This window comes from Micromys minutus (genome assembly GCF_963924665.1).
Source record: "Micromys minutus genome assembly, chromosome: 4".
In the NCBI taxonomy this organism is placed as follows: Eukaryota; Metazoa; Chordata; class Mammalia; order Rodentia; family Muridae; genus Micromys; species Micromys minutus.
In genome coordinates, this window is record NC_137973.1 from 54,863,499 (window position 1) to 54,890,617 (window position 27,119).

Sequence of the window (27,119 nt, forward strand, 5' to 3'; positions counted from 1 at the left end):
ACGTTTAAACTTGGAAAAATGAAGTAGTGTTAAATTGGCCATACTGTGATAGTCTTGAAATTGTGTGTTGTTGTTGCTGCTGCTGATGGTGATGGTGATGGTGCTGACAGTGATGTGATTGTGCATCTGTATCATGGAGCATATCTGGAGGTCTGAAGACAACTTTGGGGAGTCAGTTCTTTCCTTCTACCTTTATGTAGGTTCCAGAGATTTGAGTTAAGTTGCCAGGTTCTCAGAGAAAACTGATAACATTCCTCTAGTCTGGCTGTGGGTTTTGAATTTTGTTTTATTTTGCTTGGTTTTGGTTGGTTGGTTGGGTTTGTTGTTGTTGGTTTGATTTGGTTTTTTGTTTGTTTTTATTTTCAAGATGGGTGTGTGTGTGTGTGTGTGTGTGTGCGTGTGCGTGTGTGTGTGTGTGTGTGTGTGTGTGTGTGTGTGTGTGTGTGTAGTCCTAGATGTCCTAGAACTCACATCAAAGACCAGGCTGGCCTTGAACTTTCAAGAGATCCACCTGCCTCTGCCTCCTAGGTGCTGGGATTAAAAGTGTTTATCACCATCACCTCGCTTAGTCCTTTAAACCAGAGTTACATGTAACTCATGCTGGCCTTAGACTCACTGCTTAACTGAGGATGATCTAGAACTCCTGCTTGTCTCTACCTCCCAAGTACTTGGATTACAGCCTTGCCACCACGATGTGGGGTACTGAAACCTTTAATGAATTAAGTGACAAACGGTTTTCTGGAAGTGCTAAAAACATTGGTTTATAAGTATAGTAATGAAAATAGAACTGAGTATGTGCTGGAAGAAACGTGGGACCAGTGCTTCTACTTGAAGTGTCTTCATGACCTTTGTAGCTTAGATTTCTAGAATTTTGCACTGGAAATTAATTTTGAATTCTTCTTGTTTCTCTTTTAAAGACTGTTTTAAAGAGGTCATTCATATCCGTCTGGATGAACTTCTCCGTGTTTTAAAATCTATAATGAATAAGCATCAGAACCTCAATTCTGTAGATCTTCAGAATGCTGCGGAAATGCTGACTGCAAAAGTAAAAGGTAAGGTTTATTATTAAAGGTGGGCCGCTGACGTAAAAAGGGCCCGGTGACACTGACTGTGGCCACCTCCTAGGCGAGTATGGGATTTATCTGAAAGAGATGTGTATATTTTGATAAATATTCCCACCAAATTACACGTAAAGATTTCTTCTCTTAAAAATAAAAAGTGTTAGGCTGGAGGGATGGCTCAGTGGTTAAGAGCACTGGCTGCTCTTCCAGAGGTCCTGAGTTCAGTTCCCAGAAACCACATGGTGAGTGGCTTATAACCAGCTATGGTGGGATCCAATGCCTTCTTCTGATGCATCTGAAGACAGCTACAGTGTATTCATATACATAAATAAATAAATCTTTTTTTTTTTACAAAGCTGTTAGACATGGTAAATATCAAACAGTTAGTGTTTACATTTTTAGTTTTGTGCTTGAGTTCTTCCCCCTTTAAGATTGTTTATTAGTGTCTAAGGATTCTTTGCTATGTGAAGAAAGTGGTATTGGAAAAATGGTCATTTGTGGTAACTCCAGATGGAGAAAAATAAGGCTCAATTTAGTATGCGAAAATGAAATTGCAATTTAAATTTAACAGATGTGTGGAGATATTATGTGTATTAAACAGTATAGGGAATTAGGATATTGGCCTCTGTAGTGATGGCCACTTGAAATTGTTAGATTATTCCGGATACGATATGTAAGAAAGACTGAGAGAAGGATTGTTAGATTTGGAACTGCATGAAGTAATGCTCTAGATGAAATGGAAGGTGTGAGCTTGAGTAGAAGGTGGGGTATGGAAATTGCTACAGGTCAGGGTTACGGAGATGTGTGAAGACGAGGACCTGTGGTCAGGGATGGGTGACCCCAGTCATAGCATGGAGGGCTGACAAGAAACCAGGGTGGAAGAAGACAAACTGGAGGAATGTCTGCCAAACAGGGAGCGAAATCGTGGAGTTTCAGAGGTACAGGTTTTTAAGAAGTGAAATAAAGTGCTTATTAGAGTAAAATGTCACTGACAAGACATCACTTCCGATAGTGGCACCATAAAAAGTGGTGGCAGTGATGTGCGGGAAGTCAGAGGCACACAAGTGACAGAGGTGTCATAAGCACCAAGGTGGCATAGTAAGCTCCTGGCTACAATAAAGGACAGACTTGCCCGAAGGGAAGGTTACCATCCAGAAGCTGGACGGGTCAGGTGTGGGCATTAGCTGAGCTGTCAGGGGTGAGGCTGCAGTGTGGGTCCCTGTGAGGACGGGAAGAGACTGATGGGACCTTGAGATGCTCGGATTCGGGAAGGGCGAGGAGATGGCAGTGTCTGGACACAGCAGAAAGGAAATAGAAGCCTCGCAGTAAAAATGTAGCCTCTATCCTACCCATCCCCCACACACCTCTTTTCTGACTTAAGACTTTTCCTGTTTGTGTGGTTTCCTTTTTTCAGTTTGAATCACAGGGATTCAAAGGTGCCATAGACAATTTAAAGTGGGAAACTTTAAAGCGAGTAGCTTACTCTGTGGCTCTTAAAATGTGCTTAGTAACCAGATTTGTTTTTAAGTAGATTGTTTACAAGTACCATTTAACTTAGATAGGGAAATTTGTGTCTATAGATAGTAAAATTTCCATGCTTGGAAATAGCGACGTAGTTCAATTGTTGTCAGTGACTATTGTGTGCAGTCAGGATGTCCTGGGGAAGGACTGTACCGGCATGTGGCTAGGGTCCACATTCCAGAGACAGACCTGAAGAGCATGGGCTAAGGCTGCCCCAAGATCCTTGAGGTAAAGCAGTCTTTTAAAAATTATTTCACACTATGTCTGAGGTATACTCAGAATTATTGTCACCATGTCACTTTGGTGTTGGGTGAAATTAAAAGGAGGACTCTAGGACTGATTTGTTGATGGAAAACTCTGTAGGATTCCCTGGAAACCAGAAAAATGTTACAAGGGGTTTTTTTGTGTTTGTTCTTGAGAGCCTCCAAAAATAGAGTGACCTGCACAGTTGAGACTAAATCAGAGGCTAAATTTAATAGCAATTTAACTTTCATAACCTAACAGGGAAAGAAAGATGCAAGTAGAAATGATTTCTGAATGTAAGAGCCAAACAGTCTAAATGCATTGAGACTTCCATCTTTGAGGCAGGGAGCTCCTGTTTTCTTCCTTTTGGGGAGAAACTTCAAGAAAAACATTGTATAGGATCATCAAGCTGTAGGAATGGAGGAGTCATCTCCACTGATCGATCATTCTTACAGTCTTAGCCCCCTAAGTTCATCTAAAATAGCAGTGACCTGGGCAGCTATCTTTCTTCTGATGTACTAACTGCCAAATGCAGTTTGCAAAATTGCCAAACTGCTCAAAACAAAATTAAAAATAAAACCAAAACCGTAATACAGAGTAATTTCAGGGCTGTATAATCTTGGTTATGTTGCCACATGAATCTAGTTTTTATGTATAAAACAGAATCTTTCTGTTGCTTTTTTTAAATTTTAAACATGGAATTTACCTTGTAATAACTTTAAAGGAAAAATTCTTAGCTTTCCCCCATGCATCTGGCAGTGATTTGTAGTTCCTGTGTCTCTTTCTATTTCCAAACAGGAAGTTCAGTTGACAAAATATTTGCAATATGGTAAGAGAGATACAGCCTATTTTTGAAGCAGATAAAGACATCTTTAGATGTATAATTTATGATGTACTTAGTATTTTCAACTGTTTGGGTCAGTTTTATTTGTAATATAATTGAAAAATGTGGTTTTTAATATCTATATATCTCTATATTTTCCTGTATTCATAAATTGACAAATAGAAAAAGAAAAATAAGCCTTAATCTCACAAAGATGTTAAAGCCTCATCTTTCTTTCTGTTCCTGCAAACCTGACTTTTCAACATGTACCATTCATTCCAACCCTGAGATGAACAATGACTGTCACTGATTTCTTCTGAATCTTTCTAGAAGTACATCACATATACATATAAGCAAACACATGTACAGTTCTTCTTTTCAGCCTCTATGCTATACAGATGATAGTATTGTACTTCTTGATCGTTTGTCTGCACATAAAATGTTTCTCCGCTCTTTGGCTTTTATTTGATATTTTTCAAAGCTTCTTGGTGATACCTAATGTTGATGTGCTATAACTTAACAGTTCATTTCCTGCTGATGCTTCTATGCACAGCCAGGCAAATTCCTAGTAACTTGGATATTGAGAGAACTAGAGTTTTTGATATTGTCAGATATCTCCGATAGTGTGAAAGGAGCTGGTTTGACCACCTCTGACAGCAGTGCTGGCTGTCAAGATTTGTTACTGTTGTCTTGGGGTAGTGTGATCTGCATTCTCTCCATTTTGAATGCAGTTGAGTATGTTTCCTAGTCATTTGCACATCCTCTTATTTGAGTTGGCTTATTGTCTGATTTTTTTCTTGGTGTTTGATATTTTTAAAATATAATTCATTTATAGAAACTTCTTAGTTTTAACATTAGCTCTTTGGTATAGTTTATAACTTTACTCTTTATCTTTTCATCTGTTTTTACACTTTAAAGTATCAGTCCTTTTCTGTGTGTTTTGAGTTTGAGTTATTAGGATGGCCTTCTATACTCTGAAGTTTTACCATGCTCTAGATCTTTTTTCTAAAGTTTTATGATATCATTTTAGGTTTAAGTCTAAAATTTAGAGACGAAAAATGTGTTCTTTCAAATCAGTGGTTCTCAACCTGTGGATCACACCCCCTTTTGGGGGTTGCCTATAGGATATTCTTCATATCAGGTGTTTACATTATGATTCATAACACTAGCAAAATTATAATTATGAAGTAGCAATGAACATAATTTTATGATTTTGAGTCACCACAACATGAGAAGCTTTATTAAAGGGTCACAGTATTAGGGAGGTTGAGAACCGTTGGGTTAAAGAAGGCCAGTAATAGTAGGAATGAAAAGAAAGAAAACATTTTAGAAGCAAAACTCTGAGCTAAGCAATGGATTAAAAAAAAAAAAACAAGTAGAGAGCAGACAAAACATACAAAAGAAACTTGCAAATGTTGGACTGTAGCAGACAGCACCTAGACAAGTAAGTTCTTTGGCAGTACGGAAGTGATGAAGTTCTGTGGGGTTAGTAAAGTGTAGACGGAGCAGTCTAAGATGAGATCTATACAGAATGGTACAGAACTGAGGTATAATATCTGAATTTCAGCCTCTATATTCTAGAGACTTAATTCTATCTTTGACTTACTACTTTTCACGTAAAGAAAGTAAATGTAGATTGTGTCAACACAAGAAGTGATCAAGGACAGAATTGAACCCACGTCTGGAACTCCAAAGCCTTACTTTACTTCTTTCATGTATTACAATAAATAACTTTTAAAAAAGAGTATCTTATGATGGAAGGAAGTGGTTAACTCTGCAATAATTAGTAATTATAGCTAATATTGTTTAGGACTGGCGATGCTGTTTGGTAGACATTGTTAGACTCTTCACAGGGATGACCTCCCTTAATTATCCCAGGTCCAAGATGAGTAAACCTGTGAGGTCAGCTTCCCCTCAGTAAACGAGGAGGCTGAAGTGAGATTTGTCCAAGGTTATTCATATTAAGTGGTAGAAAGTTGAAGTGAGTGAAGAAGTCTGAAGACTGAGAGTGCTGTTTGATTGATAGTGTTCCAGCATCATTGTTCCCACTCAATAAATGAGGAAACTGACTAGACGTGTTTGTGTTTGATATACACAAGACAAAGCCTACACAGGCTGTTTGTAAGAGCCTAGAGGGCCAAGTGGAGTTTTATGGGATTTTACTCTTTTTCTGTATGGTCTGTAGCTTCTTTTAGCAGAGTATAGATCCAAACACTGCCTGGAAATCATAGACCTTTTACTAGCTGGCTCTTTATAGAAAAAGTTAACGTTGAACTGGGTAAGAAAGCCCAATCTTGATGAATTCAAGATAAATCATAGCGAAAGTAAAGCAGTCATCACCTATTATAGAGATTTGGTAGAGAAAAATGGAAATTAGATTGGATAGTGGCTTAAGAAGAAACATGGTAAAACAAAATTTTTCTTTCACATAGCAAAGGTTTTGGACATTTTCTTAGGAAAAATGTTAATTGGTTGAGATCTAGTGAAAGAAGGAAGGGGGAACAGTATTGGTTCGGGGTTTCGAAGAAACAGTATATATTGTTGGAACAAAAGGATGAACCACATTAGGAATACTGCCTTGAAGGGGAAGGAAGGGCATTTACAGGAATTCCTGTTAGGTGACTGAAATAGGTCAAGTAGGAATGAAGACAAGGAAGATAGTTCAAAAGAATTACCTTTTTATTACTTACAGTCATTATAAGAGCTTGTATCTTGTACATTTTGTTTGCTTCTGGTTAGTCTTGTCAGGTTAGTTGATGAGTCTCATTCAGGATTTACTATCCTGCCTTATTTTATGTTTTCTGTCACATATTGAGAGTAATAGTAAACTATCTCCCTGATAATATGTCCATTTTTCATTGTAGTTATTGTCAGTTTTTGCTTTGAATTTTTCAGCTCTATATATTTATAGATGTATTACACAAATGTATAAAACTGATATGTCCTTCTATTTAACTGTTCTTTCCATGTTAGAACATTTTACAAATACCTCAGGACATGTCCTTGGTTTGGGAATCTACTTTGTGTAATATTAGGCAGTAAACTTAGGCAATTGTAAGCTATGGTTAGTTTCTTGTTAGTCATAAATTATGCCTTTTAGCTAGGCATAATAACACACACCTTTGATCCCAGAACTCAGGAGGTAGAGGTGGGTGGATCTCTCTGAGGCCAGCTATACAGAAAAACCCGTCTCAAAAAAACACACACACACACAAAAAGATTACTGCATAATAACCTAATGTCTTAAAAAATTGTGTGTTCTTTAGTTTTGTGTAGGTTTTTCTTTGTTTGTTTTTAGTTGTTTCAGGCAGAAGTAGAATCTGTTTCTTCAGTTTTTTCAGGGCAAAAGTTTAGAAATATTAGAATTATTTGCACTAGCTGGTTCTTAAGCTTTTTTTTGTTTTGTTATAAGGGACATTTAGAAAGATTTGAAGAAAGGTAGGGATCTAAGTGTCACTACCCGATAGTCTACAAAAGCATATCCATATACAGTTTTGGTTGTAATTTTGGGGGTTCTTGCTTTCTAACTGTATTTGCATATTTGAGCCAACTTCTAAAAAAAAGTACAAACCTATGAAGTCTGAGTCTTTGGTAATGGAGCTAATTTTCAAACTCCAGCAGAGAGCATGGCTTTCTAGCTTCCCTGTCTTCCTTTGTATATAGATGTGTTCTGGAAGGGACCAGCTGCTTCTTACAAAGTAACATGGCTTACTTAAAGAATAAAGACCAATTCCAACTTCAGATTTTGCCATGGTAAATTATGTCTTGGGTTTTAACAACAGTACACCAAAAGAAACTAAAATAAACCTCTTCAGATTGTATTTTGTAATATTCAATAACAAAATGCAAAATGTCAGACTACCCTTACTATAAACAAAAATTATGTCAGTTAACATGTACCTCAGAGCCCAACAACCTATTGATAGGAAATAAAGGTATGTGTAACTAGGATTTAAACTTCTCTAAAGTACTGGGTTTTTTAACGTGATGCTATGTTATATATTTTATGATATGCAAAATGTATCTGACTCCAGTTGTTGATAGTTTATATTGAGCTTGTACTTTGTAGAGACTTCAATGGACCAGTATCTTTAATTCTTTTTTTTTAATCCAGAGACCAGTAATTGGGGGTGGGGGAGCCTGGAACAATCCATAAAGAGGTTAGATATAGCATGAACTCTTTGTGACTCCAGGACTGACTTCACACTGGCTCACCTTTCAGATGTGTTGGATTTTGTGATGCATATATAATGGGCTTGCAATCCCAGCTACTTCTTTGCAAACTGATGCTTTTACATGATTTCCTTAATAAAGAAATTAAATGTTCTGTCATTTTGTATATTAGATTTTTAAGTTTCTCAACCTCTTCATGTTTTGAAGCAATAGTGATTAAAGGAATACGTGGTTTTGTGTAAATATAGTGTTAAATGTGTTTTCTTCCACTGACTGCAACTGATCTTTGCTTATAGCTGTGAACTTTACAGAAGTTAATGAAGAAAACAAAAATGATGTATTTCGAGAAGTCTTTTCCTCCATTGAAACGTTGGCATTTACCTTTGGAAACATGTAAGTAAAGACTGTCACTGAAGTTGGTGCTCTGAATGTCTTAGTGAGAATATAGTCCATGCTCTGTAGGACAGATGGAAAATAAACTATTAGCTAGTATCACATGCCATCAAATTATGGCAAGATGTGCCTTTGTGTTGCTTTATTGGCTGTCTCTGCCAGGATTTGTAGAGATCTTAGAAGCTGTGCCTGTGGTTTGTGTGATGAAATTCCTAGGTGTTTCTTAAAACAATTTATTCTAGATGATAGATTGACAGTAAGAGACTAAGAAATGTAATAATTTGTCTTTTTATTTCTGTGCTTTTTTAACCTGTCTGGATAGCCTCACAAACTTCCTTATGGGAGATGTAGGCAGTGATTCGATACTGCGAGTGCCTGTTTCTCGAGAGAGTAAGGTAGGTCAATTTTTTTTTTAACTTACCATCACAGTTGATTCCTGATTTTAATCTTAGTATTATTCTGATTATAGATTACCTTATTGTTTGAGACCAAACAAAGCAGATTAGTTAATTTTATGTATGATAAAATGATCAGTTTCTGGAGCAATAATTTGGTTATACTTTTCTAAGTGATACTGTATTAAGAAAACATCCTAACTCTTCATGAATCAATGTTATGTGGTCCAAAACTTTAATGAAGTTTTTTGTTTGTTTATTTGTTTGTTTTGCTGGGGATAAGGGGAGGTGGATATATGAGTTTGGGTACATGTCCATGTTTGAGCAAGTGGAAGCCAGGCATGGGCATAGAAAATAGCATTCTATTCTCTGTTGTAGAGAAGGGCAAACTAAGGTTAGGTAATCCTAAATGTAGAGTCCAGTACACCTAATAGAGCTGAAAAGTGTTTCTGATCTCTTTTTGCATTGAGTCCATAAACCCTGTGTTGCCCCACCATGTAGATCAGATTTGTTTAGTATTTAGCCGTATGCTTTAGTCCCAGCACTTGGGAAGTAAAGGCAGACAGATCTCTGATAGACAACTTGGTCTACATAGTGAGTTCCAAACCAGCCAGAGCTTCATAGTCAGAACGTGTCTTCAGAGAAACCAGGAAACAAACAAACACAAAAGCCAAACAAAAAATTTTTAACAATTAAGGATGATATTTTTAAACACTGTCTAATAAGATGTAGCCATTACTTAATGTAGTTCTTTAAATTTAAATTGATAACTAAAATTAAGTTTATTTTCTAGTTGATTGACCTTATTCCAAATGTTCAAGTAGCTACATGTCGCTGGTATACGATATGCATACATACATGCATATATACTTTCGTATACATACACACACACACACACTACAATATGCATGACATTTCTATTATCACAGGTCATTTTGTACTGAGCTGTCCAAAGAACTTGAAAAGACATGTATAATGTGGTAAAATGGTAACAGATAGTTGGGCATTCTCTTAAGCTTGCAATCTCTTAAGTTTATAACTGCTTCTTTACTTCTGAACCTTTTTATATTTGTGGAATTTGAAGTTTAATATGGATTCATTGATTTTTTTTTTTTTTACCTAATCAGATTAGAGTTTGTTTATTATTGAATCTTGGGGACTATAACTCTTGCAGTGTTACTGTATTTAACTTAGGGCTCTGAGTTTTAATGCTTGAAATTTTTAGAGCAGGAAAAATGTCAGAGTAATAAAATCAGAACAGAATTTTTAGAAGTAGAGGTTTGTTGTTTTCTGCTCTAATCTTGAATCTGTTTTCTCCTCTGTATCAAGTCTTTTGAAAACATATCTGTGGACTCTGGGGACTTACCCCATGAAAAAGGTAAGTGTGTTTTCCTTCATGAAGTATTTTGATACACGTAATCTCTTTGTGCTTTGTAATCTAGTATATTCATTATTAATATAAACATAGAAAGTTTTACATATAAGACATAAAACTTGTTTGAGTAGATGATGTGATAATGCAAACTGATCATAATTACAGTGTAGCTCAACAAATAATAGAAATATGTATTAAGATTAAAATCATGGGCTGGAGATACAGTGGCTCAGTGTCTGAGAGTACTCACTACTCTTGTAGAGCACTTTGATCGGGTTCCCAGCACCCATATGGCAATTCACAAGCATCCATAACTCCAGTTACATGTGATCTGCCTTTTCCCTCTGGCTCTGTGGGCACCAGGCATGAATGTAGTACATGGACATACATATACAGACAAAACATACATGTACATAAAATAAAAAGAAATCGTTTTAAAGATAAAAATCCAATATAATTTGAAGCATAAACACTGGTAGTTTATAAACATATCTTTTGAATTTTTAACCAGTTTTTATTGATTGATTCCTAAGGATCCAAGTATCTCTCCTTTTAGAATCACTATGTGCTCATACTTAACATATACTGATGTTTTACTTTCAGGAAATTTTTCTCCTATAGAACTAGACAACTTGCTGTTAAAGAACGCTGACTCTATAGAACTGGCTTTGTCGTATGCTAAAACATGGTCAAAATATACCAAGAACATAGTGTCGTGGGTGGAAAAAAAGCTCAGCTTGGGTGAGTTCTCTTTTAGAGCATCTGATTAGTTTTGAAATGTTAGAGCTAAATTGTTTGTGATTCATTTTCTATAGAATATAGGTATTATGATTTATAATTAATGGTTATTTCATGTTAATAAATAGAATTACTTTTTTCTTGAGCTAGGCTATCTTACACTAGATACACATACTAAACATTTTTTTTGTTGACTGCTAGATGTAGGCACATAACAGACAACACTGTCTGCCTTTAAAGAAACCCTATTATGATGGGTAGAAAAGTAGGATCAGGTAGCATGGTGGATACAGAGGAGAGCAGCGCTGGATGACTAAGAAAGGAAGCATGGCAGAAAGAGCTGAGGTAGTGAGCATAGCTTTCCTGTCACTTATCTGACCTAAGTCCCTGATACTTGGAAAGTAAGCAAGACAGGCTTGTTATGCCCATTTTCCTTAAGGGATCATCAGATCTGTTTATGAACGGGAGGCATGTTTGGAGGGAAGTAGGATTCACCAGTGAGTGTGCTCAGACTGCACTGGCTTAGGAAGTCTGGAAAGTTCCCTGGTTGATTCTGATGAGCAGTTGGATTAAAAGTTACTTCTTTTATAATAACACGATGCACACCAATTTGTGTGATCACTTCTTAGTTGAAGAAGCGCAAATAAATAATTTTAGAGTGTGTATGCAGAGGAAAATGCTAATTTTGTCTTTTAACCTTTTCAGAATTGGAATCCACTAGAAATATTGTAAAATTGGCAGAGGCAACTAGATCTAGCATTAGAATACAAGTAAGTATACTGTGAACTCCTTGGGTTCTGAAATAAGAGACTACAATGTTGAATTCCCAATAAGTTCACAGAAAAAAGAACATAATTGTTGATCTTCGTATTGGAAAAAAATAAGTTATTTCTTAGGAATGAAACTAGAACATTTTAAGATTTTACAAATACCTATTTTAATACTAATTTTGCTAACTTGTTCATAATTTCAAGATTTGTGTCATAGACACAAGTCATTTTACTAGAGAAAAAAAGTCTAACATTGTATTTTGAAGAACAGGGATATATCTAGAACTTTAGCAACAAGTTTGTTTTTTTTTTTTTCTAATTTTAGGAATTGAGCCACAGCATAGTAGACAAGAGCCTTTAATACTGTGCTATTATAGAACTTACCGTTGACCTTTAAATTGCAGGAGTTTATGCCGCTGCAGTCTCTGTTTACCAACGCTCTTCTTAACGACATGCACAGCAGTCACCTCATACAGCAGACAGCTGCAGCTCTCCAAGCCAACAAATTTGTGCAGGTAAAAATACTGCATACAGCATCCGTTTGTTTGTTAAGTACTAAATGTGTTTATAAAAACAACTTACTTCTTTTTTAATATTCCTAAAAGCCTCTACTTGGGAGGAAGAATGAAATGGAGAAACAGAGGAAAGAAATAAAAGAGCTTTGGAAGCAGCAACAGAATAAATTGGTTAGTTTGAACCGGAGCTTCCCTTGCCTGTTAATGAACATCCGAATTCACCTGCAATTGTTGTCTGATAGTCTGTCTGACGTTCTTTTTTGGGTAGCTTGAAACAGAGACAGCTCTCAAAAAGGCAAAACTGTTATGCATGCAACGGCAAGATGAATATGAGAAGGCAAAATTGTCCATGTTTCGTGCAGAAGAAGAGCAGCTAAGTTCAAATGTTGGGTTGGCAAAAAATCTCAACAAACAACTAGAAAAAAAGCGGAGACTGGAAGAAGAGGCTCTTCAAAAAGTAATACTTTGTTATTTGAAACTTGAATTAGTGATACCCTACTAAAGATTTGACTCTCAAACTTGACCAGGAGTCAGGATTACCAGGAAAGCATTTTCAGGTTGTTGGCCCTGCCCACCAAGTTTCTTACTCAGTTGGACCCAGGCAGGCTTCATTTCTAACATGTCCCCAGGTGACAGCCACACTTCAAGAACCAGTGTTGGCATGCATAGGAGTTTTTTATAGAAGTATCTTAGGATGGTACTTTCTTATTTTTGACTTGATTATTTATAAGTTCTACTGTTTAGGCAAGACTGTGTACACTCCTGTTGAACCGTAATAAGCTGAGGCTTTGTATCATTTTATGAAACATAATTTGACAAATTCTGTTAAAAATGGAGACTTTCTTATACAAACAATATAGTAATTGTAAATTACCCCAGCAGTCAATAAATCTAGTATTTTTACATTGCTAACCAAAATGCTATTTATCTTAAAATTATTTTACTTAATTCATTTCCTAGTGCTGTATTGAAAATTAAAATATTTCAGATTTTTCTTTTCATAAGTAGGGATTTCCCATTTTTTAAAATGCTGCTTTAACTACAGTAAGTTTTTAAGTATAAATTTAGTGACTAGTGTTGTTTCTGTGGTGTTCTTGAAGGTAGAGGAAGCAAACGAACACTACAAAGTCTGTGTAACAAATGTTGAAGAGAGACGGAATGATCTAGAAAATACAAAGAGAGAAGTTTTAGCACAGCTTCGGACACTTGTGTTCCAGTGTGACCTTACACTTAAAGCTGTAAGTTGTTTCTTCATCGTTTGAAGGCACAGGAGAGAAGCCTTGATCTGATGAGTTTGATTGCTGACACTTAAATTCTGAGTTCATAAGTCTTCTGTCCTAGCTTCTGAGTGTTGGGATCAAATGTATGTTGAAGTAACTTTTATTTACCTAATATAATTATCATCTCAGAAGCATACTCCGTCTGCTAACCTATGCCTAGTCCTGGGAGCCTCCAGCCTCTGTACAATCTTATCTAGGCCTAGAATGTTCTCAGTCTCTGAGACTTACTGCTGAATAAGCTCACCCTTTCTTGTTCTTTCTGAACTCTGGCTGGCTGATTGAACTCAGGTGTTCTGGCTCAAACTCTTCTTCAAGCTGACTGTCAATCAGGCTTTTCTTTCGGATTCCAACTTAATTGCTCTGCTTGGCCTCATAATAACTCTGGCAGTTTGGTCTAATCTGGCTCCTTTTTTAAAAAGTTATTTTATTGGATGTTCTCTGTATTTATCCCCCTCCACTTGCTTCCATGAAGGTGCTCCCACTCCCAATCACCCTCTTCCACCTTAGCACCTTGGCATTCCCCTACACTGAGAAAATGTGCCTTCACAGGACCGAAGGCCTCTCCTTCCATTGACGCCAGTCACTGCTATCCTTTGCTACATATGCATCTGGAGCCATGAGTCTGTCCATGTGTGCTCAATGGTTGGTGTTTTAGTCTCTGGGAGCTCTGGAGGATTTGGTTGGTTGATAATGTTGTTCTTCCCGTAGGGTTGCAGACCCTTTCAGCTCCTTGAGTCCTTTCTCTAGCTCTTTCATTGGGATCCCCGTGTTCAGTCTGATGGTTAGCTGCAGGCATGCTCAGCTGTATCTGTATGACTCTGGCAGAGCCCCCGAGGAGGCATCCATATCTGGCATCTGCCAATAAGCACTTCTTGACATCAGCAGTCTGGCTTGTTCTGTCTTCCCCTGTGTAGAGCTTATCCTCTCTCTGCAGCCTGTCTCTGTGAAACTGCTGTTAAAGCTGCACACGCCTGCTCTCTCTAATAGAGCCTCCCTTTCCTGTCTGTTCTCATGAGTTGGGCATGTCCTATTCTGTCAAATCTTTCTCCCGATTCACTTTTTTTCCCTGCCACTCAATTAGATATCACTTTCAAACATAAGAGCACCCTACAAACTAATTTTACCTTTATTGGTTGGGATTAAAGGTGTGTACTAACAGTGTGTTTGTATTCCAAAGGGATAAAAGGTGTATGCTAAGACTGAATTACACAACTAGAAAGTTTTTCTTTCAGTAAATAACACTGTCTTGGGGTTCACAATGTGATCAAATATCCTGCAACGTGTACGAACCACTGTGCCTTGTTTTGTTGTTGGGTTTTGTTTGTTTGAGTTGCTTTTTCTCTCCACTGAGTTGATGATTTGTTTGGCTAAAATTTAAATGTGAGCATTGGTAATTGACTGACTACATTTCTTGCCTTCATTGGTAAAAACTGATTTAAACCCCAAAGCATCTGACATTGCTGTGAGATAGCTTTTGGAAGTTAAGTTAAAAAAAGATGGTAAACTGAACTGAGTGATATATTTAAAGACAGCATCCTGTGTCGTTTTTTCATTTGCGTCTTTAAGTATTTTATAAAGAGTTTGTATTCAACAGGCCCTTTTGGCAAGTAGCTAACAGTTTATATATAAATTTATATATATAAATGCCTGGTAGCTGCCGGTTCATCGGTGTTGCCCATCTGTTGTCAGTCATCACACCCACAGGGAATCCTTAGCAAAGTATCTCACAAAGGACTCACAGCACACAGCCTTTTTCGACAGCTGCTTTTAACCCCTCACTTCTCTGAGATTCATCAGTGCTGTGGTGTGTCAGTACTCCATTCTCAGCCTTGGTAACTGACGGCCACTGTGTTAGTACCAGTGCTCACCCATTCACCAGGTGGAAGTGTCTGCTTATAGTTTGGGTCATTAGGAATAAAGCTCCAAGAATATTTGTTGACAGGTTTCATATTTATAGGAATATATAGGAACGTGCATGTCACTGTCAGATGTATCATTAACTCAATAAGAAACTATAAGACCCTTCTCCAGGGTCACTCTGATCAATGTGAGAGTTTTAGCTCTGTGTCCTTTTATTATGACATGGTTAGCTGCTCTAATAGGTGTGTGGTAAAGATCTAATTATGGTTTTCATTTGTGTTTCCAGAATAAGGGAAGAGGAAGAGTGATGTAATTATTTTAATCTGAATTTTTAAAATAACCTTAAAAATAGTTTCAAGAGCTGATTTACAGTTTGTCTATTTTGAAATTTTCATTGTGGTTTTTCATTTTGTTTTTGTTTTAGGATTGACTTTGCTTGTATTCTCTCTCATTTCAGAGCTTTTCTTCGGTACCTTAGTGTCTTCTAGGGGAAAGTTTAGGTCTATCCTTTTGGCTTGGTCATACTCTTGATGTTATGTCTGTAAGAGTGTTCACTAAACCCAAGGTCATAGAGTTTTTCTTTTTGTTTTGTGCTAAATTGTATAGTTTCACACTTACATATATGGTCTAAATTGAGTTCATTTTTACGCAAGATGTGGATTGAAGATTGTTTTGTTTTGCATATAGATACCAAGTACCAGCACAAAGAGGGCAGTGCCAGAGAATTTGTTTCTTAACATTTCCCAATAAAACAGAGAAAAATAATAGCTTTGGCAGGCAGAAAACAGTGAACAGATTAACTATGTATAAGAATCTTTATTGGGAATTAGATGTAGTGGTAAACACCTGTAATCTTAACATTTGGGTGATCAAAATTCAAGGCTATTCTTCGCAATATGGCAAGTTTGAGGCCAGGCCTGGACTATTTGGAACTCTGTCTCAAACAAAAAATAATAACAGCAAAAACATTTTACTTGGGGCTTCCTCAAGGAAGGCAAAGTGGGCAGGGACTACAGACCGTTAGGGTTGGCTGCTTTGCACAGTTCAGTAAGCTTGGGAAGGAGGTCATGTGTCTTTTAGACTTGTTCTCGGTTTATTTAGGGCAGGGGAAATTGCCCCACTGAGGGGGGTGCATTGGCTTGGGCTATAAACTTGGGACTTACTAGTTTTGTGTGTGAAGATGTGATATTCTTCAAGCTCTTGTTTTCAAGTGCAGTGTCTCCCTGGCTAGTTTTTTGTTGCTGTTTTGTTTTGTTTAATACCATTTGAAAAAGAAAAGGGGCTAAAAGATGGCTCAGTGGTTAAGGGCACTGGCCAATCATCCAAAGGTTCTGAGATTGACTCTCAGCAACAACATGGTAACCATCTGTAAGATGTATATGGCTTTTGATTCCCTCTTCTGATGCGCCTGAAGACAGAGAGCACACGTGCACAGACATCTTTATAAAAAAGAAAAAGTAGACGGTTGTTGTGCACAAACAAGTTAGGGTGAAACACTGTGCTGTTTGCATTAAGTCACCTTGGCATCTTTTCAAACCAATTGACCATATTCGTACATACCTGCTTCTGAGTTCTCTCTATTGATTCTGTTGTTTTATACTAAAAATGAGATGCGAGCATAATTTATTCTTCCTAGGAATAATTGCATGAGGGGTTGGAGAGATGGCCCAGCAGTTGAGAGCACTCTGCTGCTCAGATAAAACGGTGACTGAAATGAACATAGGGAGGAAGGGCTTATAGGTTCAGAGATTGTAGGCCAACATCAAGGGAAGCCAGGCAGGAATCTGCTGGCAGGAACTGAAGCAGAGGCCACACCAGATAATTACTGTGTGCTGGCTTGCTTTCCACAGCTTGTTCTGTTTGATTTTTTTTTTTTAATAAGCCAGAACTACTTCCCTGATGGTGGCATCAACCACAGTAGCCTGAACCCTCTTACATCAATCAGCAATTAAGAAAGTGTCCCCACAGGCCAATATGATGAAGACACTTCTCCATGTGAAGTTTCCCTTTCCCAGGTGACTGCAGTTTGTGCCAAATTGACAACTAACCAACAGTCTCTTCTTAGCCTGGTCAGTTTCCTTGCTTTTTTAGTTTACTTAATTAGTAGATATATATGCTATGCTGTAATATGATATGACATAGGATATTGATATGATACAGCTATTTTAGTTTATTTTTAGTTATTTTAAGATTGGATTTTTTAATATATGAGCATTTTGTTTATATGTACGAATGTGTAGCACATGCGTGCTTAGTGTTCACAGAAGTCAAAAAAGAGGACATTGGATCTTCTGGAACAGGCATTATAGACGTTGTAAGCCACTCTATGGGTGCTGAGGATTGAACTCTGGCCCATTGCAAGAGCAGCAAATACTCTTAACTGCTACGGGCCCCTTTCTCTTCTATTTTAAAACATTTAAAATGAGCTTCTCATATAGCCTGCAAATAGCATTTACTTTAGTCTTGATTTTTTTTTTTTAAATCATCTAGTTTGGCAGTCTTTTGAGCATTTAGATCATTATTACTTAACCTAAGCACATACCATATTATTTCCTACCTGTTCATAACTCCGTTCCTCACATCTCTTTCTGTCCGTTGGGATTAAGTTTTAAGTTATCCAAACTGTTTATCAGCATTTTAACTTGTTTACTAGATGTTATAGTTACTGGACTAGGAACTGAAGTGCAGAGGTGCACGCTTGTATCTTTTTCTTTTGAGACAGGGTTTCTCAGTAAATAGGCTAGGCTGGCTAGACACAGAACCCTGGGGACCCATTTCTCCCTCCCCAGTGCTGGGATATAAGCACATACCACCGTATCTGTTTTGGTTTTGTTTTTAATTTTTTTTTAAAGGTGTGAGGCTCAATCTCAGGTCCTCACTCTTAGGTCAAATCTGTCCCCATCTCCCCAGCCTTCCCCTCCCTTCTTCAGCCCACTGTTATAATTGCCATGGAGAAGCTCCATCCCAGTGTGACATCTCAGTATAGACACCTGTCTTTGAGTGGTGAAGATTGTCCTGATATTCCACGTGTCAAGTAATTTTGCTGGGAAGACATCATCAGCAAATATTTGCTCACCAGACAGAGTACCAGTAACTGCCAAAGAAACAATTACACTGGAGTCTAGTTTGGTGAACTGGGGTTCAGTTTAACTAGGGTTACTTACAGGAGCATGAGCAGCCATAGAAGCCAATTATAAAAGAATAGTCTCTCTCCCAGCAGCTATTAACTACTTATATATCCTCTTAAGGGAAGGGCCTAGTGGTACCCCACCCCCACTCTCAGCAACTGTTAACTGCCTGTGTAACATTGAGGAGGGGAGGGGAATCCCAGCTGCTGAGAGTTCAAGAAGGCTGTGTCATGCCTGGAGGACAGCATTCCACAACAAAATTTGAATGCTATCCTAGGTATTTTCAACATTGTTTTGTGGGACTCTGGGTCCTAATATTGTTTTAAAGGGGGGAGGAGGCACTTAATCTAGTTCTGTTCTCTCTCCTAGCTTTGTGCCTGACACCTTTGTCTGAGTGGGGAGGGGAGCTGAAGTGTAGTGCTGGCTGTTCTCTGCTCTCCAGCAAGCTTAAGACATCACTTCAAACTCATTAGGTGAAGGTTGTGGGTGAGCCATGCTGGAACAAAGAGAAAAATAAAAGCTGCAGGAGTTTCAAGAGTTCGCCACCATTCTTTGAACACAGCTCCTCTGATCATAACGGAGGATTCACTTGAGAGTTTTGAGATCCGTTCAGTTCTGTAACTGCTGTCACTGTTAGAGGATTGAGTCCCCAGGACATGGGCTCCTTTGAGCAGTGGAGCAAGAGGAGGGATCGGAGAAACCAGAGCTTTCTTCTTTTGTTTTAAGTACATTTTTTTATTCCTCAGCTGTTTTGTTCCACAGAGGCCCCTCGCGAAGCTGTCTGTAGCCATACCAAGGGTTATATCTGTGGGGACCAGCCTAGGCTGGAAAATGTGATGGGACTGGCGAAAGCAAGAAATGTACCCAAATTTGTCATGTACTCCCACAGTCTGCCTACTTCTTTTTACTCTGGGGCGGCTTTAGACAGGTGGTGGTAATGCGTAGTTCTGACCAGGACTTTCAGTGGATTCAGATGGAGGAACAGATTCCATCTCAGTGAGGAACGACAGAAATGTTTTGAGCTCTTAAAGTTGTAAATCATTTATCAATGTTTGTTTGATTGATATTAGCTTGCAGGTTTGGAAACTAAAAGGTTCATAAAATCTCCTTTACCTCAATCTATAGCTGATAATAGCTGAGATTGAATATGTGTCTGTCTGTGTACTAAGATATCTTCATGAACTTACCTAGTTTTCATAAGGTCCTACTACAGAAACATATTTTTAGCTCCATTTTACTTACGCAGAAACAGAAGTTTAGAAAGTCTTCCGGTGTATAGTCTTTGGACAGGTCACTTCATCATTACTCAGGGAGTCTATAAGGAATCACCTCATCATTTCTGAGATAGCCTATGAGGAACAAGAATGTTGAGATCAGAGTCTTCATTTGAACAAGGTCTCTCAGAGGATCTGCTGGAGCTTCTCAGATCTCTGATACAAAGATATCATAAGTAACTTGATTAGTGGTGCTCAGCCGTGTCAGTGACCCTTTTAGATCAGGCAAGTTCAACTTACTGTTAGCATTGGTCTGCCCAATATGTTAGCAGCAACTCGTGGGCTTAAACTACCAAATAAAGGCTGAACGTCCTTTGTTAATTGAAGGATTAAGACACAAACTATTCTTTTGGGTACACATTTCAAAGATTGCTTATGCTCACTGGATTATCCTTAAAGAAATGTATTATCCAAGTAGACTCTGGTTAATAAAGAATTCATCCCATTGTCTGATAAAACATGGCTGATGAAGAGAAAACATAGTCTTTTTGAGATATTAAATTAATCAAAATGTGGCATTTTTTTCTACATTGTTTTCCTTTCGTATATGCCCCACACAGATCCGGAGTGGCATTTTAAAGAAATAAATGAGATTGTGCTTTGCTTAAAGTCTTTAGCTGGCTTCCCTTTACACTTCACCTCCAGTGACCTTTCTTGACCTGAGTCAAACAGAAGTTCTGCTTCCTTGAGTGTGATTTAGCCTTCTGTGTGCTTCTGGAGCACAAGCTCTGTACCCCCTCTGCCTTTTGTTTGAATTGGCCTTGTCTCTGGAGCTGCGTCCTGGCTCTTTCTCTCATATTTCAAAGGTCAGCTCTTTGTCCTTTCCTAACCTGTCATGTTCGAAAATGCCCTTCCAGAAACATAAACACAGTGATAGTGCTGAGGATAGTATTCTCATCTTTTAATTTGTTACTGGTATATATGGGAGTTGTGTCTATGTGTGCTGGGCGATGTGCGTGCCATGTGTGAGTGGAGGTCGGAGAACAACTTTCTGGAGTCTGGTTCCTCCAGCTTTATTTAAACTTGGGTCCCCAGGCTTGTGTGGGCAAGTGCCTCGACCAGCTGAGCCATCTCACTGCCCAGTTGACATTTTTAAATGATGTTTTAAGAACCACCCTTAAGATAATACAGGTAGATGAGAATCAGCAGCTCATCAGTTTGTCATGATACACTAAAGTATAGTGTGTATCATCTAATAGAAAACTCAGATATTGTATGAACTCTGGTGTGTTATATGAGATTTAAAATCGCTGTTGGAGTCACTAGTGTAAGTAGTAGGAATGATAGTATTTTTAGACAGTTGTAGACCATTAGCTGTTAGATTCAAACTTGTTTGATTTCCAGTCTAAGCTGTGATAATCAGTGTATGGCCTTCTGGTTAGTGTGCTTGTTGACATAAATGTATATTCACGTAGCATTATATATCTCATGAGCTGTGTATTGTCTTTGTAGGTAACGGTTAACCTCTTTCATATGCAGCAGCTTCAGGCTGCATCCCTTGCCAACAGTTTACAATCGCTCTGCGACAGTGCCAAACTCTATGATCCAGGTCAGGAGTACAGTGAATTTGTGAAGGCTACAAGCTCAAGTGAATTAGAAGAAAAGGTTGATGGGTAAGAATTAATTTATAGGAGAAATTACTTCAAGTGAGAAAGAAACATTTACTGAGTTTACATTTATAAGGAAGTACCTTTTCTTATACTAAATATTAACTTTAAATTTTTAAATATTTTCATATTATCTTGAGTTTAAGGATTAGATATAACATACTTAAGAATGTTGTATGCTTTCTACTTTCACACAGACATCATCTCTTTGAATCTTAAAAACCCTTTGGGGATAGCAGATAATGACCTACATATTTTGGGTATACTAAAAAGTTAACCTACATTTTCTACTAATATTAGGTTACATTAGATTATGTAAATATTAAATATTGTATTATATTTCTTCCATATTTCAGCTATTATATGTACACTTTATTTAAAAGCTATATTTAAATCTTTAAAAGAAGTTGAACTATATAATCAAGTTACTAATATTCATTAAGTTTATTCTACATTCATTAAATTAAAAGACTATTAGTGCTGAGCTTTATATTTACCCCACAGGAATGTAAATAAACAAATAACAAACAGTCCCCAGACATCTGGATATGGACCTGCTGACTCGCTAGAGGATGTTGCACGCCTTCCTGACAGCTGTCATAAGCTTGAAGAGGATAGGTGCTCCACCAGTGCAGACATGACAGGTACAGTCATACAGAGCAGACACTGCGCAGTCAGATGGGATGCCTGAATGGATTTGAGCACTAGCATTAGGCTGTGGTTCTAGATCATTTACAGTTCTGACCACCATGCCTATCTCAAACGTTAGTAGTTGTTACAAAAATTTGAATCATTCCTTTTTACATAATGTCAGTATTTCACCTTATGAAATCTACCTGTAGGCAAGTTTTTATTTTCAATAATGTATATTTTTAATTTACTTTACATCCTGATCACAGTCCCTCTCCCTTCTCTCCTCCCATTCCCACTCCTACAAGTCTCTCTCCATCATCCCCTCCACTTCTCCTTAGAGAAGGAGAGCACCCCTTGAGTACCACCCCACCCTGGGACATGTAGTCCCAGTGGGTCTAGGCACATCCTCTCCCACTGAGGCCCCACCAAGCAGTCCAGATAGGGGAAAGGGATCCATGGCGGGCAACAGAGTTAGAGACGGCCGCCGCTCAGACTGTTAGGGGACACATCTGCCACAAATGTGTAGGAGGCCTAGGTCCAGTCTCTGCATGTTTTTTGGTTGGTGGCTCAGTCTCTGATCCTTTCTGGGCTCAGATTAGTTGACTCTGTAGGTCTTCCTGTGGTGTCCTTGACCACTCTGGCTTATTCACTTCTATCCCCCACTCTTCCACAAGACTCCCCAAGCTCTACCTGATGTTTGGCCATGGGTCTCTGTATCTGTTTCCATCTGCTGCTGGAGACAGTTATGCTAGGTTCCTGTCTACAAGCCTAGCAGAGTATCATTAATAGTGTCAGAGATTGGCTTTCTCACGAGATGGGTCTCAGGTTGGGTCAGTCATTGGTTGGTGTAGGCAAGTCTTAATTATTCTTTTTTTAAAGGTCCTCCTTTCATACGATCATGGAAGTTCGGGATGTTTAGTGACTCTGAGAGTACTGGAGGGAGCAGTGAGTCTAGGTCTCTGGATTCAGAATCGATAAGTCCAGGTACAGTAACTAAATGAAGTCTAACTGAAAATTCAGTGCAAGATTGAAGCAATCCGTTTGAGCTATCCCAGACATAAGAGACACTACATATATATATGTAGTTTAAAGAAAGATGATGAAACCTTTATGTGCTAGCCCAGGAGGTAGAACATGTAATACATGAGACGCCCCCTTTATATACATACATAAGTAACACACATGCATGTGTGTGTGCACACACACATGTAAAATATCTCCTATCCCACCAGAATAAATAATTTTATAACTATTTTAAATATTTTGAGTAATATATTTTATGGACTTTACCTTCTTTCTGGATGCTATAAAAAATAGACTTATTTCCTTACTCTTGAATTGGCATTGGGGATTGAATTCAGGGCCTTTTGCATGTTGGGCAAGTACTCAACTACTGAGCTCTACCCTGAGCCCATTTTCTTTTACATTGATTTATTGATTGATTGGATATTATTGACTGACTGATTGACTGGCTATAAGTTGCCCAGCTGGGCTTGAGCTCATTCTGTAACCAAGACAAGCTATGGTAGTCCATACCAACAACAACATCTATATTAGCTACTCTGTCAATATTAGATATGAAGATGCTGCCTGTCATTGTAAAGCCTGTAACCTCAAATGCTTACTGTCAGAACTGAATAGTAAAGTCTCATAAGAATATATAATTTTATTTGTTTCTAAGGATGGATATCTGAGTTCCCTGTTACCTAGATTTTGAGACTAGAAGAAAAATTTAATCAAAGATAATAAAATAATACAAATTATGTAACTCCAAGAGTATTATCACTGCCTATTTTTACTGTTCTTCAATGTGTAGTCAGGCAACGGTATCCACAATTTTGTTTTAGGAGACTTTCATCGGAAACTTCCACGAACTCCATCTAGTGGAACCATGTCTTCTGCTGATGATCTAGATGAAAGAGAGCCACCATCGCCTTCAGAATCTGGTATAACATTCTTCTCAGTTAGGACGCACAAAGCCAGTTGGAATAGTGGCAGTGCATAATGCTAGATTGTTAAGTTTGTTTATATGTATCTTAAGTATATATGCTTGCTTAGGCATACACATGGATTGATAATGAAATGATCAGATGGTAGAAATATGTCCACAAGAATAAGAAGTAAAGCTCTAGGTCTAAAATACATTGATAGTGTGTGAGCAGCAAGTGGTATATGGTGTTCCTTCATAAGTCCAGTACAGCAGCTTTCCGTTAGAAGTATGGCACTGTATGAAACATCCTGGAAAAGCTTATTCTTAATAGTGCAGGGACTATGGGCAGAAAAACTGGCTTCTAGCCCAAGTACTGCAAAAGAATTACAAAAATGAAGAAACTGCAAGAAGCCACAGTAGAAAAGCAGACAAATGTACTTCTCAAGGACAAGGAAAGTTGTGGATGTTTAAGATATTTACCTTAATGACTTGAATTAAACTGATAAACATTTGTTTTTGTCTCTTTGATACACTGTTCTTTTGGCAGAGATTCACAAATTAATAGAGTATCTGACTTCTGCTATGATTAAAAATATAACTAGCTAGTATTAATCTGTAATTTTATAAGACTAGTGCTATCTTTAGTGCAGATGTTGCTCACATGCTAGCTTCATGTAACTAGCTCTTTTAATGTCGTAACTGGGTTTTCTTAGGAATATAGTGCCACCTATAAACATACTGCTTTTTATATTAATAAAAGCATAAATTTGTTTATCTTGGGAACATTGTGTTTTGGCATCTTAGACTTAGCTTACTAGATTGTGATGACCATTATAGCATTTGAAGTGTGGAGTTATATCTATAAGTTGGTTTTGATGTTAGAAACCCCAGACAATAGGTTTTTATAATATGTAGAAGTCTAAGGATTATACATAATACATAACAGATTTCTCATCTTTCCATTCTATGTACTGTTTTTGTTACAAGGACCCAATTCCCTTGGAGTGTTTAAGAAAACTTTGATGTCAAAGGCAGCTCTTACTCACAAGTTTCGCAAGTTGAGATCCCCCACAAAGTGCAGGGATTGTGATGGTATCGTAATGTTCCCAGGCGTCGAGTGTGAGGAGGTGAGATCTGTTTGGAAGTGCCCTGGCCCTCGCACTTGTGGTTGGTTGGCTGATTTCTCTATATTTATAGTGGTTTTGACTGGAATATATAATGATAGGTTGCGTTACAGCATCTTCACATGTATGTGTCATTAAATAGTGGGGTTTTTTCATTGAATACATTTTATTTTTGGTAGGATTTTACTTATTAGGCTCTTTTATAAATACATATTTTTGCCTTATTTTTTATTTTGTGTATATTGATGGTTTTTCTGTATGTATGTCTGTTCACCAACTGTTTGCAAAGCCTTTGAAGACCAGAGAAGGATGTCAGATGCCCTGGGACTGGAGTTAGAGAAGGCTGTGAGCCACCCTGTAGGTGTTGCGAGTTGAAAGCCAGTCCTCTGGAGGAGCAGCCAGTGCTTTTAACTACTAAACTATCTCTCCCATCCCTACAAATATGTTTTTAATAAGTTGTGCCACAGTGTATCTTTTATTGTTTTTGTATTTTTGTTCTCTTCTTAGGTCTATTTTGGACCTTACAAAGAATGCACTATAAACTTGTTTTTTATTATGTTAACAATCTGTCCATAGCTTGCTCAGTTGTGAACTGATCTGTTTTAAATGTCATTTCCTATAGTGTCTCCTGGTTTGTCATCGAAAGTGTTTGGAGAATTTAGTCATTATTTGTGGTCATCAAAAACTTCAGGGGAAAATGCACATATTTGGAGCAGAATTCATACACATTGCAAAAAAGGAACCAGATGGCATCCCTTTCGTATTAAAAATATGTGCCTCAGAAATTGAAAATAGAGCCTTGTGTCTCCAGGTACCTAAGTGTATGTCATTTGTTGTAATGGAAAGAGAATTTGTACTGTCAGTTTGCAATAGCTGATTTTATTCCAATTTTTGTATTTTTTTAAAAAAATGTTATTTGCCTCAGGTTTTTTGTGCAATACTAAAAATAAGTAAAGTGGATACATCTGTTATGTTTAGTTTTCTGCAGTGGCCTTTTGAACTAAAGCAGAATTTGTTTCTCTATTCAAGGGAATTTATCGTGTTTGTGGAAACAAAATAAAAACTGAAAAATTGTGCCAAGCTTTGGAAAATGGGATGCACTTAGTAGACATTTCAGAATTCAGTTCACATGATATCTGTGATGTCCTGAAATTATACCTGCGACAGGTAAAGCTTTTATTTTTGTAACCAATCATCATATTTGACACAGTAAAAATGTGATTTGTATTTTATTTTTTGGTTCATAACCTTTGTACATATACATTTTCATTGATATAGACTATAGTGATGTCTAATAAATATTAATGTATAGGTCGAAGTACAAGTAAGTCAGACATACAACTAAAAACATGAAATAATAATAATAAAGCACTCATTTTTTATTTCTCATTTCACAGTAAAGGAACATAGACTATAGAACATTACTCTACCTAACAAAAGACCTCCATGTGTCTTTTCCAAGTTTCAGCCCTCTGACTCCATATGGAGGGTCTTTCCCAACCATGTAAAGGAGCAGACATTTTCCTGGGCATAAAGAAGTAGCTAACATGAAGTGTTTGTATTTCGTTTCAGAAACTTGAAGGTGTAGCTTAGCTTTGTAAGGAAAGGTTAGTGTTGAACTGCTCCACAAGCAGAGCAGTGTTTGCATCATTTTGGTTTTATCTTCCCTGATACTTCAAAATAGCTATTTTAGATGGTCAGTGGGAAAAATTTAAAGTCCATGTTTGGGACAACAAGCAGAGCTATCCTCAAAGCTAGATATAACAGGAGTATGGTCAGGAAGTAGGCCACCCTATATTGTCTTTTTCTGTGCTCAGTATTGGATCAGTAGTTTGCATTAGCAAGTTCAAGGAAAAAAAAAAAAAAAAAAAAACATGTCTGTGGAGTAAAGTAAGTGGCCTCAGGCAGGAGCTTATGGTTAAGTAATAGGAATTTAGCACAATGTTGTGAGTCAGGTACAAAAGATACTTGGGTCATGCCCAGATGGTGTTCTGTTCTTAGGTGAAACTGAAGAGATAGTATCCCAGAGAGCAGTGCTGGTAGTCCTGGCCATGCCAGAGCTCCAGTCTCTGGGGTTCTGTTGTTCCGCTCTGGAGCCTTTGGTCTGTTTAGATAGCTGTTGTCCTGGGTTTCCTTTTTTTCTGTGAAGAAGATATTTCCTGTCTTTGTCTCTATCTTTCTCGGTTTTGCTCTTTCATCTGTATTAGTGGGTATGTTTCCATTGGTGCTAACACTGGGATCGTAAAGAATATGACTGTAAACATAGATGAGCATTT

General features: G+C 37.7%; 1 protein-coding gene across 4 annotated transcripts in view; it reads left to right on the forward strand.

Annotated features, from left to right (window-relative positions):
* Nucleotides 1-27,119, forward strand: part of ARHGAP29 (Rho GTPase activating protein 29) — a 60,979-nt gene that overhangs the window by 26,725 nt on the left and 7,135 nt on the right. For 3 of the 4 annotated variants that reach the window (XM_080915106.1, XM_080915105.1, XM_080915108.1), the window contains 17 exons: nt 918-1,052; nt 8,118-8,214; nt 8,537-8,609; nt 9,939-9,987; nt 10,588-10,725; nt 11,428-11,492; nt 11,897-12,007; nt 12,098-12,178; nt 12,276-12,464; nt 13,108-13,245; nt 21,002-21,162; nt 21,661-21,800; nt 22,669-22,773; nt 23,637-23,735; nt 24,707-24,846; nt 25,466-25,654; nt 25,873-26,010. In XM_080915106.1, coding sequence (XP_080771232.1) covers nt 918-1,052; nt 8,118-8,214; nt 8,537-8,609; nt 9,939-9,987; nt 10,588-10,725; nt 11,428-11,492; nt 11,897-12,007; nt 12,098-12,178; nt 12,276-12,464; nt 13,108-13,245; nt 21,002-21,162; nt 21,661-21,800; nt 22,669-22,773; nt 23,637-23,735; nt 24,707-24,846; nt 25,466-25,654; nt 25,873-26,010 — 2,048 coding nt within the window. The remainder of the gene's footprint in view (nt 1-917; nt 1,053-8,117; nt 8,215-8,536; nt 8,610-9,938; nt 9,988-10,587; nt 10,726-11,427; nt 11,493-11,896; nt 12,008-12,097; nt 12,179-12,275; nt 12,465-13,107; nt 13,246-21,001; nt 21,163-21,660; nt 21,801-22,668; nt 22,774-23,636; nt 23,736-24,706; nt 24,847-25,465; nt 25,655-25,872; nt 26,011-27,119) is intronic. The other variant, XM_080915107.1, reaches the window with a different exon arrangement.